Source organism: Lycorma delicatula, chromosome 13 (assembly GCF_047948215.1).
Source record: "Lycorma delicatula isolate Av1 chromosome 13, ASM4794821v1, whole genome shotgun sequence".
NCBI classification, from domain to species: Eukaryota; Metazoa; Arthropoda; class Insecta; order Hemiptera; family Fulgoridae; genus Lycorma; species Lycorma delicatula.
The window spans coordinates 20,742,557-20,760,241 of record NC_134467.1 but is presented as its reverse complement, the minus strand read 5'-3'; the positions used below and the strand labels follow the sequence as shown (position 1 = coordinate 20,760,241).

General features: G+C 30.5%; 1 protein-coding gene across 3 annotated transcripts in view; it reads left to right on the top strand.

Annotated features, from left to right (window-relative positions):
* The window catches only part of LOC142333536 (glyoxal reductase-like), a 34,706-nt gene extending 21,149 nt beyond the window's left edge, over positions 1-13,557 (top strand). For 2 of the 3 annotated variants that reach the window (XM_075380801.1, XM_075380800.1), the window contains exons 8-9: positions 1,103-1,289; positions 2,441-2,581. In XM_075380801.1, coding sequence (XP_075236916.1) covers positions 1,103-1,245 — 143 coding nt within the window. In that variant the 3' untranslated portion in view covers positions 1,246-1,289; positions 2,441-2,581. Of the gene's footprint in view, positions 1-1,102; positions 1,290-2,440; positions 2,712-7,634; positions 8,301-10,994; positions 11,237-13,281 lie in introns of those variants that run through there. The other variant, XM_075380799.1, reaches the window with a different exon arrangement.
* The last annotated feature ends 4,128 nt before the right edge of the window (positions 13,558-17,685 follow it).

Genomic DNA, 17,685 nt, shown 5'->3' with positions numbered 1-17,685 from the left:
GCTTGTCCACTGTGTTTTAGAATGGAATTATTTACCGACACTACAAACACAATGCTTATTATACTTGTAAACTTGGCTTATATGAGGTTAAGTTTGGTGTTGGGGATACAATAAAAAAAAAGGGTGTTAAAGAACTGCATGTGCGATAAATTTTATTCTAAACTGAAGATAGCTTTCTCTGAGAGTGTTAAGATCATATAAAAAGATTATGTAAAGGAATGTATCATTCTTATTGATTGTTATGATCTGGTTTAATCATTTTAAATCTGGCAGAAAACAATTCAGAAGTGACTAAAAAAAAAGTTTGTGTCATTAAATTTTGATCAAAAAGCTAATCATGATGTTGCGAAATTGCATCACATTTGCTGAGAAAATAGAAAGGAAAACACAGTATTTGTCTGTTCAGAACTTTTGATTGTTTGAGTAATAACACTGGTCAATGTAAAATTTGGACTTGAAAAGGGAGTCTGTGTTCTATATAGTATCTTATATGCTGAATCTGAATATGTATTCCGAAACAACCCATCATGTAGCATTCTTAAGTTATAACCCCTTAAATTTAATTGTTCCATCATTCATGGAACAACCAATACAAGTAAGTTAATATGTCTGTATGTTTGCTTATTCACATCTGATTTATATTGTGATGCATGTTGTAGACCTGTATTTGATATATAACAGTCGAGTGATGTAATTTCATGTCAAGCCAGACATGTTCAGATATATCAGTGAGTCAAGTAATTAATTATTCATTGCGATGAAATTTAGTGAAATATTTTTATGACAGAACAACTTTTGGTATTATCTTATTGGACATCAAGATTTGTTGATGCATTGTATTTGATCTCTCTCTCTCCCTCCCCCTCTATCTCTCCCCCCCCTCTCTCTCTCTCTCTCTCTCTCTCTGTGTGTGTGTGTGTGTGTGTTTCATGCTGTGTTTTGTTATACTCCATGGTTTGAATCTAAAAATGGAAAATCTGTTATTTGTTTATTTTATCCATATTGAATTTAAACAACAAGTAAAGTTAAGTTTTCTTTCTTAGACTTTCCTTGTATATTATTGAGTATTTACATCGAATGTATTTGTTCCTTTATTTTTCAGCCATAATCCCAAAATCAGTTAATCCTGGCAGAATTGTTGACAATTGTGATTTAGATTTTACATTGTCAAAAGAACATTTTAAAATGATTAGTAATATTTCATATCGAAAGAAATACGCCTGGGACCCTCTACCAGTAATGTGAATCTGTTTTTTTCTATGCAATATTATCGTAAGAAATAGAGTTATGTAAGTACTTCTGTTTTTAATTTTAATTTCATTTTTCAAGAAACATTGTTTTTGAAACTGTTGTTTTTAAAACTTACCCAAAACAATTTATAACGAAATAATTTTTTTCTAATATTTATAATGAAGTAGGAGTTTATAAAACAGAATATAGAGAACAAAATTGTAGAAAAATAGCAACAGAAGAATGACTAATAGGCATTTTAAAAAATGTTTTAAGCAAAGTTTACTGTTGTGTAATTACAATAAATAAAAATCAATTCATGCTAATCTCATCAGGGTAAAAAAAGAGCATTATTTCTAAATATAGACAACATGCAAATGTCAGAAATCAAAAGCGACAAAATTTAAATCCCACTCTTAAGAAAATATACATAGTAAAAATTAAAAAATAAAATAAAATTAACAAACATAACATTTGAGCATAATGATTGAATTTAGGAAAATAATACATTTACTTTTAAAAGTAAGCATTCTTCTTGCATATATATATATATATATATATATATATATATATATACCAAACAATCAAACAATAAGTCACAATCAACTCAATGGCCAAGTTATTGATGTTTGTCATGAAGATTTGGCAGACATCTGACATTTCTGCCAAACAGAGCTTATTATTAGCTTTCACTGATTTCTCTAAGAGGTAAAAAGACAGTCTCATTATTTAATAGACATACCTTGTACAACTTATTTCCCTATATTTCAGTATGATTTACCTTTTTGCCGGATATAAAACATTTTGTTTTATTCTACATTATCAAATTCTTTTTCGAGATCTATAGATGCTGTATAGGTAATTTTATTCTTCTAATGGCTACCTTTTAAAAATTATTCTTGCTCATTGAATAGTCTCAGTTGTTCCTATGCTCTTCTGAAAATGGATTACCTAGTATACCTTAAGAAAACTAAAAGTTATAATTCAAAAATGTTAAATTCACAAGTTAAGGAACAGCAGCCATCTTGTCTGTTATGAATGGCTGTTCCTTGTTTGTTGTTGATTATAATGACTGTTTCATTTCTAAATACATGTTATACACTATTAGAGTAATTTAATTTAGTAGTGTGCTTTTTTTTCTTTATTTCTTTTTCACTTGTAATAATTATGTCTGTTAAATATTTCAATAATACATTTTTTTGATTTGCAGGTAAATATCTGAAAAATAAAATATAATGTTGAAAAATAATAATTATAATTTTGCTGATAAAATTGCTGATCTTTGTTATAAGCATTATTCTTCTATCGGTAAATCTGGTAAGCCTGTTAAGGATAAAGAATGGACATTGTTGTCGTCTATTGTCAAATTAAATAAAAATGATAATAATTTATCAATCATCTCGCTCGCAACTGGATCTAAATGTATCGGCAGTAATTCTATGTCCCCTGATGGTATAATTATAAATGACAGCCATGCAGAGGTAAGTTGTGAATCAAATAGATTTTAAGTTTTATGATAATTTCATACCCTGCATCCATTTAATGATATCCTAAAAGCTAGGAAAACATGGTAGAAAGAAGAATACAAAGATATTCGGGATATAGAAAAGAAAGGGCAGTAAGATTTGACGTATAGGAAGATGAAGAGCATTTTATGAAATAAATGGAAAAGAAATGGTAAAATACTACCTGAGAAGAAAGATGGAACGAATGCGTGGAGGACCTGTATACGACAAGAAAGAACATAAACGTAAAAAAGGAATGGGAGGCAGGTGAAGTGTCCATATTAAAATGTGAAATACAGAAAGAAATTAAAAAATCGACTGGAGCAGATTAACTTACTGTAGAATTTTATAATTGCTTAAATGTTAAATGTGAAAGGTGTGAAAGTAATAGTTTGTGTAATAAGATATACCATATGTAAGAATGGCTTGATACAGTTGTAAAGAAAACTGGTACTAGAAAATATACAGAACACAGAACAATTACAGTAAGAACAAGGTAATAACAGTAACCCGTGCCACTAGGAGCCTAGGCCAGAGGTCAGTAAGAATAGTTGTTTGAAGAAAATACTGGAGAGGAACAGTTTGGCTTCAGAAAAGGGAAAGGAACAAGAGATACTATTGGATTATGAAGGATGGTTGGAGAGAGATATTTAGAGGAAGGAAGAGGAATGAATCTTAAGTCTAATTGTAGTTTTTAGTTGACATTTATTAAGAGTCAAATGAGAGAAAATTTCAGAGAAAAAAGTATAATGGAAATACAGAAGGTTAAATATAAAAAATTTGAGGACATTTTTCCAAAAAAGATGTCTTCTGAGAGTCAGTCAAATATAATCTGGGTTTTTGATTTTTAACATTTATTAGTAAAGATTAAAAATAAAAAAATATTCATTGCTTTTGAATGTAGTTTTTCTGAATTTCTACATTTTCCAACATAAGGGGAGTTTGTGGATCCCTTCTTCATAAAAAGTTAGTTAGAGGACATGTCGTGAGTGAATTGTGCATGAACTCCTCTTCTTCATTGTTTCTGGTACATCCTTCAATGTTCAAACTAAAAGAAATCACTGAGGGATAAATCTGAGCTCTATGGGATATTTTCTTAAGTTTCCTTTCCTTGTAAATGTTATACCAATTGCTAATGGCTGTCTGAGTATGACTTTGTTGAGAAGGAATATCACATTTCTGATCAGCTGCTGGTCCCTTTTGTTCCTGTGGGTACCTTTCACTTCATCCAAGAGCTTGGCTGTAGTACATTCACAGTGCAACATTTGTGGAGAAGATTGATGTTGTGGAGAAGAATGTTGTCCAGACCAGACCCAAAAGATTGATGCGAGGTTTTTTCAGCTGACAGATATGTTTTTGAATTTACTATATATGAGGCTCGGCTGATAAATTTTGCACACTAGCATGCTACATGGAGACAAAAGGTACTATCAAGTATGCTGTGGTAGCACATGATAGCTAAAGTCCTCCTTTACAAACCTGCAATAATGCGTTGAAATCCATTTACCAGTTTGTTTTCATTAGCAGTTAAAATGGACTCTGCTATTGTTAATATTTCAACACAGTTAAAACAGCATACAGTGATTGAATTTTTAACAGCAAAAAAATGTGAATCCTATGAATATTTTTCATTGTTAAAAAGTGGTTTATGTTAGTGAAACTGATGACAGGAGTACCGTGAATAGGACATTGAAATTTTGCGAATGTCAGGTTGGTAAAGTGACATTTGAGGATGCACCTCATAGCAGATGACCAGTTTCTGTGATTGACAAGAAACATCAAAAGAGGTGGACGATTTGCTTCAAAGTGACCGACGAATTGCCCAGCAGTGCATCGCTATTCAGTTAGGCATATTTAAAAAACAGGTAGGCCATATTATCAAGCAATTGGGTTACCGTAAAATCTGTGCACGATGGGTAGCATGCAAATTGATGGACGAACAAGCAGCGTTGTATAGAATGTTGCAAAGAACTTTTACAGCACTATCATGCCGAAGGAAACTACTTCCTTTTCAGTGTTGTGACTGGGGATGAGAGTTGGGTACAACCCGAAAGAAAAAGGTAAAGCATGGAATACAGACATTATAAATCACCAAAACCCAAAAAATTCAAAACTCAAGCTTCAGCGAAGAAACTCCTTTTGATGGTGTTTTTGTGTTTTTTCTGGAACATGGGATGACTGTGAACTCCTAACAGTACATTGAGACGTTAAGACATCTGAGATGATGAGTGTATCTCATTTGAAAGACCACCCATAATCTTGAAATATGACAATGCGTGGCCTCACACATTGCATACCACTACAGATGCTTTCCGCAAGCTGAAGTTTGAGCCTATTCTCCGTTCGCCATACTCGCTGAATTTGGCTCCATGCAACTTCCACTTCTTCCCTTACTTCAACAGGGATCTCAAATGTAATCATTACTCCACCGACGATAAGGTGAAGGAAGCTGTGGCCTTTTGGATCCGAGAAAAACTACCAGAATCAGTGACGGATTGCAAAAACTTGTCACACATTGGGAAAAGTGTATCAATGTAAATGGGGATTTTATTGAAAAATAAATACTGCATTTTGTAGCTAAGGTATTATACTTTTATTCATTTTTTATTTCATTCCAATATCTCTTTTCATTCCCATGCTATGCATATACAAGGTCTGTAAATAATGTGTTGAGACTGGTTCTGAGAAACGTTTTATTTACAATCCAATTATACATGGACTCTTATCGCCTTCGAAATGTAACTCAACACTTCAAATGGTTTCCCCACTCTTCATAGCAGTGTTGGAACTCAGAAACCGGAATATGCTTTAGATAGTCAGTTACATTTTTTAAAAATATTTTCTACTGATCCGAAATGGTGTCCTTTGAGCTGTTTTTTTAAAGTTGGGAACAGGAAAAAGTCGCAGAGATTCAAGTCGGGTAAATAAGGCGGTTGAGGAACTATAGGAATGTTTTTATTTGCCAAAAATTCAATAATTGAGAGTGCAGTGTGGCATGGTGCATTGTTATGATGCAACATCCAGTTGTCTTTGATGGCTGGGCTCTCGTGAACAACTCTTTTCCTCAGTCTTTCAAGAATTTCTCGGTAAACATATTGATTTACAGTTTGTCCTGTAGACAGAACCTCCTTATGGACCATGCCATTACTATTGAAGAAACAAATTAGCATGGTTTTGATTTTTGATTTGCCCATTTTTTGCTTTTTTGGTGAGATTGAAGTGTTTTAGTTTTAGAAAACATTATTTAGAAAATTAGGATCAGTTTCAATTCATCCTAGATCGCGGCACACTTCCACCGTATTGTTTTACTGTTCAACGTGAGGTTTTTTGGGACCAATTTTGCACAAACTTTTTTCATGTCCAATTTGTTTATCAAAATTTGATGAACTGTGGTACGGTTCAAATTCAATTGTTCTGCAATCATTCTGACAGTTAATTGCCAGTTATAATGCATCAAGTCTCTGATTCGCTCAACATTGTTACCAGTTTTTGACTTTAACGGTCTTCTAGAGTGTGGATCATCCGTAACTGATTCAGGGCTACCAGAAAATGCTTTAAACCACCTAAAAACTTGGGCTCGTGACATAGCATCATCTCCATATGCTTTTCAATTTTGGAAAAGTTTCAGTAGCATTCTCACTAAGTTTAACACAAAACTTAATTGCACAATGTTGCTCATAATTAGTATCACTCATTTTTGTAATGCACAACAAAATCTCGTCTCATTTCACGAAAAGTTTGTTATGTCTTGCATGGCAACAATAGACTAAAATATTAATACCATATATGTACTAGTAACTTTACAGTATTGCCATTTTGGCTGCCAAAAAAAAATAATCTCATTATTTTATATACAGACCTCGTATGTGCAAAATTTGTCAGCCAAGCCTCGTATTTTTCTATGTTACTCCATTCTTGTAGATTTCAACTTGAGAATGTTATGATGGACTCATCACATGTGATTATCAGTGCAAAAAAATTTTTCCTGTTGTCAGAAACAATTCAGAAGTCTTTGGGAAAATCTAGTCAGGCTTGTTTTTTTCCAAAGGTCTTAGAACCCACCTAACACAGACTGCAGAACGTGATGTGCTTTGTGATAATGTAATGGTAAATTTCATGATTGATACCCATTTCCTGAGTAATTTCATCGACTGTAATTGCTGATTGTCTTCAATGAGGTTACAGATTGATCAGATCTGTGATGTTTCTGTTACTCTTCACTTATCATTGAATGCCTACTGTGATTCACATCTACAGATTCTTGTCCTCCTTTAAATGTATTTGCTCAATTGTAGACTTGGGTATATGACAACATATATCCCCAAACTGTGCATGCAGTAAAGTCAAAATTTGGATGATTTGATATCCTCATTCATGAAAAACTTCAAAATAATATATTGTGCAATCAATGATGGAACCTCTTGCTCTATTACAATACTAATGCTATTGATCAGAGAGATGCAAATGCTGATGGGGCATCCATCCCTTCCCTTCATCTTTGCTATCAATATATCCCTTCTCACCAACCCATAGATTTTCGTACACTAGCTACGAAGACAAAAATCCAGTTTATATTTAACTGACCCTCATTTATTAAAGTATAGTTAAGAGTTAAAAAAAAAAATTTGCAGCACACAATTATTACCTTAAATAAAATAATTTAACGTATATTTTATTACACTTATCACTCTGTTGATTTGTATGACAAAGTGGTAATCATCTATTCATTACATCTGTAAAGCTCCAGGTTTGAATCCTAGTGAAACTTGTAATTTTTCAAATTTAACAGATATGTCATGAATGTTTGTCATAAATTAATCATTAAAATATATAACCATTAAGTGAATTATTAAATTTTACATTTAATTAAATTTTTATTCATTCATTTTTTTATTATAGGTATTGGCTAGAAGATGTTTTTTACGATATTTATATTATCATATAAACTTGGTAAAAAATGGTTCCAGTTCTGATGTTTTGCAATTGGTGAAAAGTAATAAAATTAATGACAGTAACGATGATGATGACGATAGTATTATTAATGAACATTATGAAATAAAGTCGGACATTACATTTCATTTATTTACAAGTCAAGTGCCTTGCGGTGATGCTTCAGTTATTCCTAAAATTAGTAATAATTTAAGTGATAGTTCAAAGTGTAATAATTATGTTGACAATGATGAAGATCAATCAAATGCATGTAATAAATTTAACAATTTTGGCGAGTCTAGTGATAAAAAAAGAAAATTCATAAATCACGATAACATTGACAGTGATAATAAAAAAATTAAAGTCAATGAAATTTTACAAGATAGTTCATTTAAAATAATCAATACGCCTTGTTATTTATCAGATTCAATAGGTCCCGTTATCGTTAGTGACTTTAATGATATTTATCGAACCGGTGCCAAATGTATTCCTAATGATCCAAGACAAGATACGAAAGGTTTTGGTATTGATTATCAAGTCACTGGTGCCGTTAGAACAAAACCAGGCAGAGGGGATCCTACATTATCGGTTTCATGCAGTGATAAAATCGCTCGTTGGAATGCTGTTGGTCTTCAGGTATGTTAGTTCATTATATTATAATATGAAGCATAGTCAGAAAGTAAGTATTACTTCCAAATTGGTCACTAGACCTTCTCTATATATATAAAAGCATAGAGCTGAAAATTTTAAAACAATTGAAGTACTACTGACTAAAATTCAGCCTTTTATCGACTTTTTTAACAAAAAAAAAAAAAAAAAAAAAAAAAAAAAAACAGGAAATGGAATGAAGAAAAATTTATTTGGATATTCCAAAAAATGACTGAAAACATGTTTGATGACATGCAGAGTAAGTAGTTATGTATCATTAATTTTAAGGTAGTTTATAAATAGAAAATTTCATGAGATTTCATCACTTTGTGTCAAAATCATACTGTTAAATTGTGACAACAAATACCAGTTATATTCAAATTTTGTCCCAAAAACATTCTCCATATGCCATAAAAACAAGTAGCTTTGCTATACTTAAATTTTTTCACACAGTAGAGAGATAAAACTATTTTAGACCCAGTAATTGCATCATAAATTATATTGTGAGAATGTCAATATTTGTATCAGTAAAACATGTAACACTGGTTACCCTTAACAGGAGCAACGGTTTACAAAGATATGTTGTTTTATACAATAGCATGCAAATTAATCGAAACACAGATGCTATTAAAAAGTAATTCTATTTAGAAAAAAATCATTCCTATACAATTTGTTAATATTTAGTAATTATAAAATGTCCTTCCGTATTCTTAATCATTTCACATTCATGATTTGGCATCAATTTATCAAGTGTGCTACACATTTTTTTGATTTCTTCATCATGAAACTATACTGTTATTACTGCTTTAATGAGGCCAATTTTTGTGGTACATTTCATCTCTGAGACCATTTTTTTTTACTATTGCTCAAAGATTTTCAATTGGGCTTAAGTCTGGGAAGTTGGCTGATCACAAAAGCACTTTAATGTTCGTTCTTAGAAAAGTTTTTCCACGTTTTTGGCAATATGGCGTGCCATCAAATCTTGGAACATTCCGTTGCCTTGTGGGAATTTGTTGTGAACCCTTTCCTTTAGAATCATTATGTAACCAGTACTTTTAAACATACAATTTACTGGAAGTAATGAACATTACTTTGAATGTGAAACAGCCTCAAAGAATTTTTTTCTGGGGATGTCTAAATGATTGTTAGATATAGAATGTATTTTCATCTAATGCTTTTCTAACGTATGTAACCCTTTACCCCTGAACATAAAAATATGACCTGTTGGAAAACATAACATTTTTCCAATCTTTTGGGCCAGTTAGCATGTGCTTTGGCCCACAAGAGCCTTTTTTGTACATTGCTGGTGTTAAAAGCTGCTTTTAAACTGACCAACGAGCTTTCCATCCAGCTGCAAGAAGTTGGGACCTAACAATTGTCTGTGTTCTACTAGCTGCTAATTCTTAATTTAAGTTCAAGCAGATAATTTTGGGTCAAGTTTACTTTTTCTCATTAATATTCGATCCTGATCCTATGTTGGAGTAGTGTTTCTTTTATTTTATTTTATAAGGAACCACCACAATAAAATTGTTTTAAAGTAACATTCACTGTCCTTAAACCGCACTCTGTTATTTGTCATCTTATATTGGTATGCTCAGTAAGAGCAACAGTTTTCAACACTTTCTTGGAGTTATGTCCATTATTATATATTCAAGATATACAAAACAAAAAGTAAAATATAATTTATTATAAAAAATGAAATAAACTTCACAAAACACTATCTACAACATGAATTGCTAAATAAACAAAGAACAATAATTTCACATTATACAGACAACTTAAAGAATGTGTGTAATCAGGCAGTATAATGACAGCGTATAAATTAATAAGAAATTCTCTGTGTTCGGATTAATTTACAATCTGCTGTAAGAAGTTTTTTAAAGTATGGCCTTCCATGTAATAATTGTACCTATTTACAGTTTTAAATAGTTTATCTTCGATTTTTAATAGACTTCAATAAAATGAGAACGTTTTTGGTTGACCCATTGTTTATTTTTAGTGTAGGCCTATGTTAAAAGCTTACTCATTAATTGATTTCAGTAATTTTTTTTTGCATCTTGTAGAGAATTTCCTCTGATGGTCCGGATAACTTTATGGAAGTTCTCTGACAATCGCATTTTCCATTTTTTTGCTTTGTGTAACCTTATGGAAGCTTTATTAAGCAAAATATTACACAATCTGCTTAGACAAATTAAATAATTTTTTTTTCTAATTTCTTTATCACATCACTGCTTTGTATTAATATTATCATATTAAAATTATTTTCATGCAGAAATTAAAGGAAATTGTTGGGTAAAATATATATATTCCTAAGTTCCAGAGAGCCTTAGCTCATATTGAATAGTCTTTTTAAATAATTTTTTCTGTACTCTTTTACTTATTTTATTAAGTTGTAGGTTTATTCTCACCTTTCTTTAGTTGCTACTAGCTTTTTTTTCATGCAGGTGGGATTTTTGTAGATCAATATAAATAGTAAATGAAAAATTATAAATTCGAAATACATTTTATTGATGCTGTTAGATGAACAGGGAATATCCACATCTTAAAAATGAATGATTGCTGATTTAACATTTAATACTTATATTTTAAGTTATGTGCTAGTCACTTAATTGGGCCAATCCATTTCAATTTTTAATTAATTTCCTAATTGATCTATTCCTAATCATATCAATTTTTTTTAAGGGAGCATTATTGTCTTTGTTAATAAAAAAACCGATTTATTTATCTTCAATTATTATTGGCGGTGGAGGCCCATATTCTGAAGAATGTCTATATCGTGCTGTTATTGAAAGAACTAAAACTGATCAAAGGCCGGACCTTTTATGTTCAAATCTTATATTTGAAATGTCAAAATATTCACCTGAAAATACGAGTGCAGATCGACCTTCACCAGCTGCTTTAATGTGGACCAATATACCTGAAAGGTAAGTAATTGAAAAATTCATTCTAATTTTTTTATTATTGTTGATGTTTATAATACCCTATTATAATTTATAATACCCTATTAGTTTATAATACCCTATTATGTTTATAATAGGGTGTTAGCATTAGCATGTCTGCCTTTCATCTAATAGGTCCTGGATTTGAATCCCAGTCAGGCTTGACATTTTTTCATATGCTACAGAAATTCATCTCTCATCAGTGGTTGTAATTGGGCTTTTAGTGTCTGTAATTGCTTAAAAAAATAAATAAATAAAGGAAATTATCATGCAAGTCTTTCTACAAACTCTGGCTCATCAATTAAAAATAAACTTAAAAAACTTAAAATTAACAGTGACAAATTAAGTTGTTTATCGTTTTCAATTTGGTGCCATTTTTGTAAACATTTAGACAATTTTTTTTCATAAAAAAGGTTAATTTTGTAATTCTCAGTGTATTCTTTTAAGTTGGTTTTATTATTTTTTTTTTAAAAATAGTATTTATTTTTATTTAAAATGCAGATAGAGCTATAAAGAAATTTGAAAAAAATTATTTACAAGAAATGCAAAAAATTAGAAATTTGTATCTTGATGAAAATAAGACATATATTGCAGAATAATGGTGTAAAGGAACCTACCACTCATTAATTAAAAGTCTTGGTGGTAATATATACTGTATTATTTTTTATTGTAATTTTTCAAATGAAGTTTCTTTAATATTTGTACTAAATTTATCAAGGATTAGATTCGGCAGAATAATGACAACAAGGTTAGTTAAAAATACAGTACTAAGCAGTGATTTATTTATAGAATAACAAGAACTGGCTTGACATCCAATCGTAGTCGCTCTGTGATGCTTAATGTGATGTCTAACCAGAATATCATTCCCAGTAACCACCAGATGAAAGGCAAATGATATTGACCAAAATATCTTCAATTACTTGACTACAGAATTTGCTTTTTAAAAATTTTTATATGTGGAAAAAACTTAGAATGGGATCATCATGCAATCTTCTACTATAAAATTAAAAAAAAAAAAAAATCAAATCTGTTCATTTGTAAGGCTTGAAGATATTTTAACCAAATAACATACAATCAAAATACCGTTCTTTTCTTTTTTTGACATCTCTTAAAAGTAATAGTAGAAAGTTATTAACTGGCTTGAATTAGGAAAAAAGAAGTTTCTCAGTTTATTATTTTTATCTTTTTTTTACATACCTTCAGACCATTTACATAACAAATATACAGTTTAATTAGACTTTATTATATTAGTTTTAAGTTGTGTACAAAAACAGAAATATTAGGGATTTAATTTGTTATAATATGTACATTATTGATTTAAGGTTAGAATTAATGTCGAAAAAGAACAGTTTTAGTTGAGTGCCGTAGATTGATTCCCTATCTATCAGCTTGATTACGCTGCCACTAGCAATATGACAACTCCTGAATTAAAAGCCTTTTATGTTTTACAGTTTACTGAATGTGAATCTGTAATTACAGTTTGATGTGCGTTCCTTAGAAAGTTGAATTGGTCGAATGTCTTTGTAAAGGGAAGATATGAGGTGTGTGAGAAAAGTAATGAGATTGGTAATACTGAGAGCGATCTGGCTTTTCCCCTTTTTCCCACACATTAATCGGTTAGTCTATAGCGGAGACACATATTAACATTACCTTTTATATATATAGGAGAAGAAAGTCTGTTATTTGTTTTGTAAATATCTTGATGCCGGCGCCACCCACCTAGTGGGTATAGTTTTTGTAAAGATTTTTCTTTTCACGTAACTAATATATATTCTGAGTATATGCCAAATCGGACCATAAATACAATTTTTTTGAAATACCTCAACCCCAGCGCTATCTAGCGGGTCCAAACTAATTCAGAAACCTTCATGGGTGTGCGTACAACCTACTCACCAAAGTTTCATCACAATCGGATGAACGGTTTAAAAAGGCATAAGAGACATACGGATAGACAAACATTCATTTTTATATATATATATATAGATAGTTATACAGGATAAATATTAATCAATGTAGTTTTCTTTTTCCAGACCGATTGAAGTTGCAGTAAAAGGGATTCGCCAAGGAACTACAAAAAAATCAAAAGATAAAGGATCATTGAGAATATGCAAGAGAGAATTATTTAAATTATTTATTACATTAACAGACGATTTATTTATTAATAATTCTTATAAAGAAGTTAAGTTGTTATCAAAAGATTATCAAAATAATTGGTCATTAGTTAAACAAAATTTGGGTGCTTGGACTGTTAAACCTGACTATCTTGAATTTATTGTTAATAAAGAGGAATTTTAAACTTTTAATAATATATTTATTTTTTATTTTTTTTATCTCATACGTTTTAATTTTGTTGTTACATATTTATTCATCAATAAAGTATATAAAATAAATTTTATAACTAGAATCTATTTATTGAATAAGATTAGAAACTTACATAATTTTTTCCTTGTATTCAAATCAAATTTCTTCAAAAGCAGTTTTGTGGGAGTTTAATCCTAGAAACAAAAAAAAATTATATTTTATCATTGGTTATTACAGTGTTTTAAAATTTGTCTCAACTGTTGACATATCACTGTTGAACTGTGATCAAAACATTCTTGTTAACTGTGTAAAAAGCAGAGAACTCATCTAAAATTTGTTTTTCTATAATTTAGATAATCGTACTATTTTATGCTCCCAACCTTTTTTTTTTTGTTTGAAGAATTAACCACATAAACTTTGAATCTTGTACATGGATATATGGAAATGGAATTTTATAATGTATGAAAAATGCCATGTTCAACCAGGACCTCCAGATTAAAGGCCGAAATGCTTCCACTCTGCCATGGAGATCAGAGAAAAAATCTTTTGTATTTTAAGTTTCTTAGAGATTTACTGATTAGTAATTAACCACTTTTCTTGAATAACTTGAGACTTGAGCTTTATTTTGTTCATTGAAAAAGTGTGACAAGTCTCTCCCCCCTCCACTACGTACAGTAAGTTAGTTAGCAATGTTAAATTTAATATTATTTCTACATTTTGTACTGTAGTGTGTATGTGTGTGGGCTGTATGAAATAGTGATTTTATTGCCCTCCACGTCGTTAAGACTAACAGGAACCCAAAAGCAGCCTAAAATGTAGAAGTAATATTGAATTTCACATCTCTAACTTACTGTTTTCTGCTGTTAATTATTCAATCATATTTTTTTTTAGATGAACTGTCATAGTAGGCATACTTGACTTTGTAACAGTAACTGACAGAAAATGAGTGTTCGTGGGTCAATGAGTTTTGGAATGTTAGTTGTACAGGATTAAAACTACAACATAGCAGAGTCACTTTGTGTGACATTTTGTTCAACTGCCCCCTTATAATACTTTTCAACCATCCCTCATAATATTAAAAATTAGAATATACTGTTTTTTGACGAAGCTTTCTCAGATTACGGGTATTATTTGCAATTAATATACTGTTTAAATATTAAGGGTCTTTCATTTTCAGTGCAAAAATTAAAATTGCAGTAAAACAAAAAGTATATGTAATATCAGCCAAATTTGTTTTTTATTTTAAAGCTTACAACACATTTAGTGTTAAAAAAAATCAATATCATTCATATAATCACTATAGTTTTGCTTGACATAGCCAAGTCAACAAAATTTTGTGTGACTTTCACACAAATCAGCTTGAATTCCACTCGAATATGTGAATTCCACATCGAATATTTGCTTTCATGTCTTCTTAGTTTGTGTATATCGACTTGTGACTTTTGGGTCTGAAAGGTTTAAAACAAGATAATTCAATTTTTTATGATTTTTATTAATGACCACATATCATTTAACATGATGCATACATATAGAATATCAAGATTCCCATTGTTTCTATCTACCTGCCAAAGAACAAAAAAAAAACTTTTATTGTAAGTTTTCAGATTGATTTTTTTATGTCTAATAAATTTTGAACATCATCATACCACCACAAAAAGCAGCTGCCTCAATTGCAACAAGATTTATTTCAGTCAGATTAATAGGTAAAAAGTTATGTGCAAACATAAAAAAATATACAGGTTGTATACATATGCTCTTTTGAGATCTGTTAAAAAAGTGATTAAAGTCTATTTTTAAAATATATTAAGTAATGTTTAAATTAATTAAGTGAAGATACTATTTATAAAAAAAATAACTAGAAAGAATTCACAATCCAAAAGGAATCGGTGAAAATTATTTAAACACATTTATAGGTATTGAATGGAGTGTAGAAAATTTTTTTTAATTTAAAAATTCATTGACAGTAATATTGTTAGTATAAAAGAAAAATTGTTGGTTCTATTTTAAATAAATTGGCAAGAAGCTTATTAAAAAATTGAAATGGAAACATAAGACCCTTTCTCATAAGCTGAAGTACACAGTAACAGCTGTATAGTTTGGTAAAGAATTAGAATTTTTAAGAATAAGTAGTTATTTTCAGCAAAGATATTGCACATTCATAAATATAAATACAAGGATAAGTTAACACTTTTAATTTTCTAAGTATCGGTCTATGTTATAATATTCTTTATGGATATATAAGGCCCCATAATCTGTTAGCCTACTTTTTAAATTGAAAATTCATTCTGATTTTTTAAGGGACTTCCAAGAGGCGATATACTTGAATGGCAGTATAAGTGTAATAAATATATAATAATGAAGATAAAATTTAATATGTAAATAAGGCACTACAAAGCAAAATTGTTTGATTTTGTTGCAAATTTAATCATCCAAAGAGAATTTCTAATTTAATAAAATGTCCTGAAATTTTGGTGTATGGACAATAGAAATGTTATTCATATATCTTTAATGAGATTAGCAATTTCATGTCTACCTCAGAATCTCAATGCAACAATTTTATTTGTATTTAATGTTAAATGTTAAAGATCCATCCAGTGAATAATTTTTTGAACTGCTTATCTACAATTTTCTAGTGCTTTTTAATAATTAAATTAACATTTAGATACATAAGAATGAATATTTTATGATTTTGAAGCAGATCATTAATAAATAATAAGAAAAGCAAGGAATGAAAGAGACTTCTGTAGCATTCCAGCCACATTTATATACAGTAGTATATCTTGTGTATACCTTGAAATGGTATGCATTTTACATGTGTATTCTTATCAAAAGATGAAATTTCAATCACTTGCTTACAGTTGGTAAGGTATGACTTTAAGGAAATTATAATCAGTTCCTTTGATAAAATAACTAATTTATAAATTATAATAACTCGGAATTACATATACGAGGAATTACATTACATTACATTGGTCATGAAATTAAAACCTCAATGAAAATAAAAAATTTTTTATTTGTAACAAGTACTTACATAGTTATGCTATTTCTCTACATAGTCGCCACTCTGATTTAGACATTTGTCGTAGCGTGGTACCAACTTTCCAATACCCTCATCATACAATTGAGCCGCCTGTGTTTTCAGTCATGTTTCAACGCTGGTCTGCAGCTCGATGTCTGTGCCAAAATGTTGTCCTCCTAGCCAGTGTTTCATGTGTCCCCAGTGACAATTTTGTATAAAAAAATCTTTTCCTTCATTGTGGTAGCGCTGGAGAAACGTTAGGGAGGTGTCCATTCTCATTGTTTTGTGATGGTTAGACAGCATCTTGAAAACCCATCACGCACACAGTTTGGGGTACTGAAGTCTCTCACTCACAATGCTGTAGAGAGCTGACCTTGAAATTTCAGGAAACGAATCACTCGATACAGAAATTGTGAACCGATGATTTTCTCAAATTGCCTCATCCACTCGCTCATCGGTTGACACTCGCTTCCTTTCCTGACCGCCTCCATCATGAACATCTGTACATCCTGCTTTAAAATTCCTGCACCATTGTTGCACTTTACTGTTACTCAGTGAAGTTTCACCGTACACATTACTTATTCATCATTGAATTTCAGCTGCATTACACCCCTCAGCCTGAAGAAATCGAATTACAGCACGCACTTCACACTTGGCGGGAGATGCTATTGTTGTAGACATGTTTACGTGCTAGCTGCGTGTTCAGAACTAAACGAAGTGACGCGGCGCGATTGAAGGCCATACTAGAGACGCTGCGCAACACATATCCGCAAAGGTTCAAACGATTTTTGCGTGGGTTTTTATTTCGCGACCGATCGGACCTTAAAAAAAAATAACCCTCGTATTACAAATTATAAATTCGTTAAATGAATAAATAATTTCACAAATTATTGTAAATACAACATTGGCTAATATAAACTCTTGATAAAAATCAGTTTATTAAGAATAAATTGCTAATGCATTATTGAGAACTTTTCAATAAGCGTAAATTAGCTTGGAAAAAATCAATATACATTAAACAACTTGAAAAATGTGTTTTTTTTTTTTAAACCAAATGCAATTTTTTTCTACTGAAAAAAGTTGTTTCAATACAGCGTAAAAAATTATTTTTTTC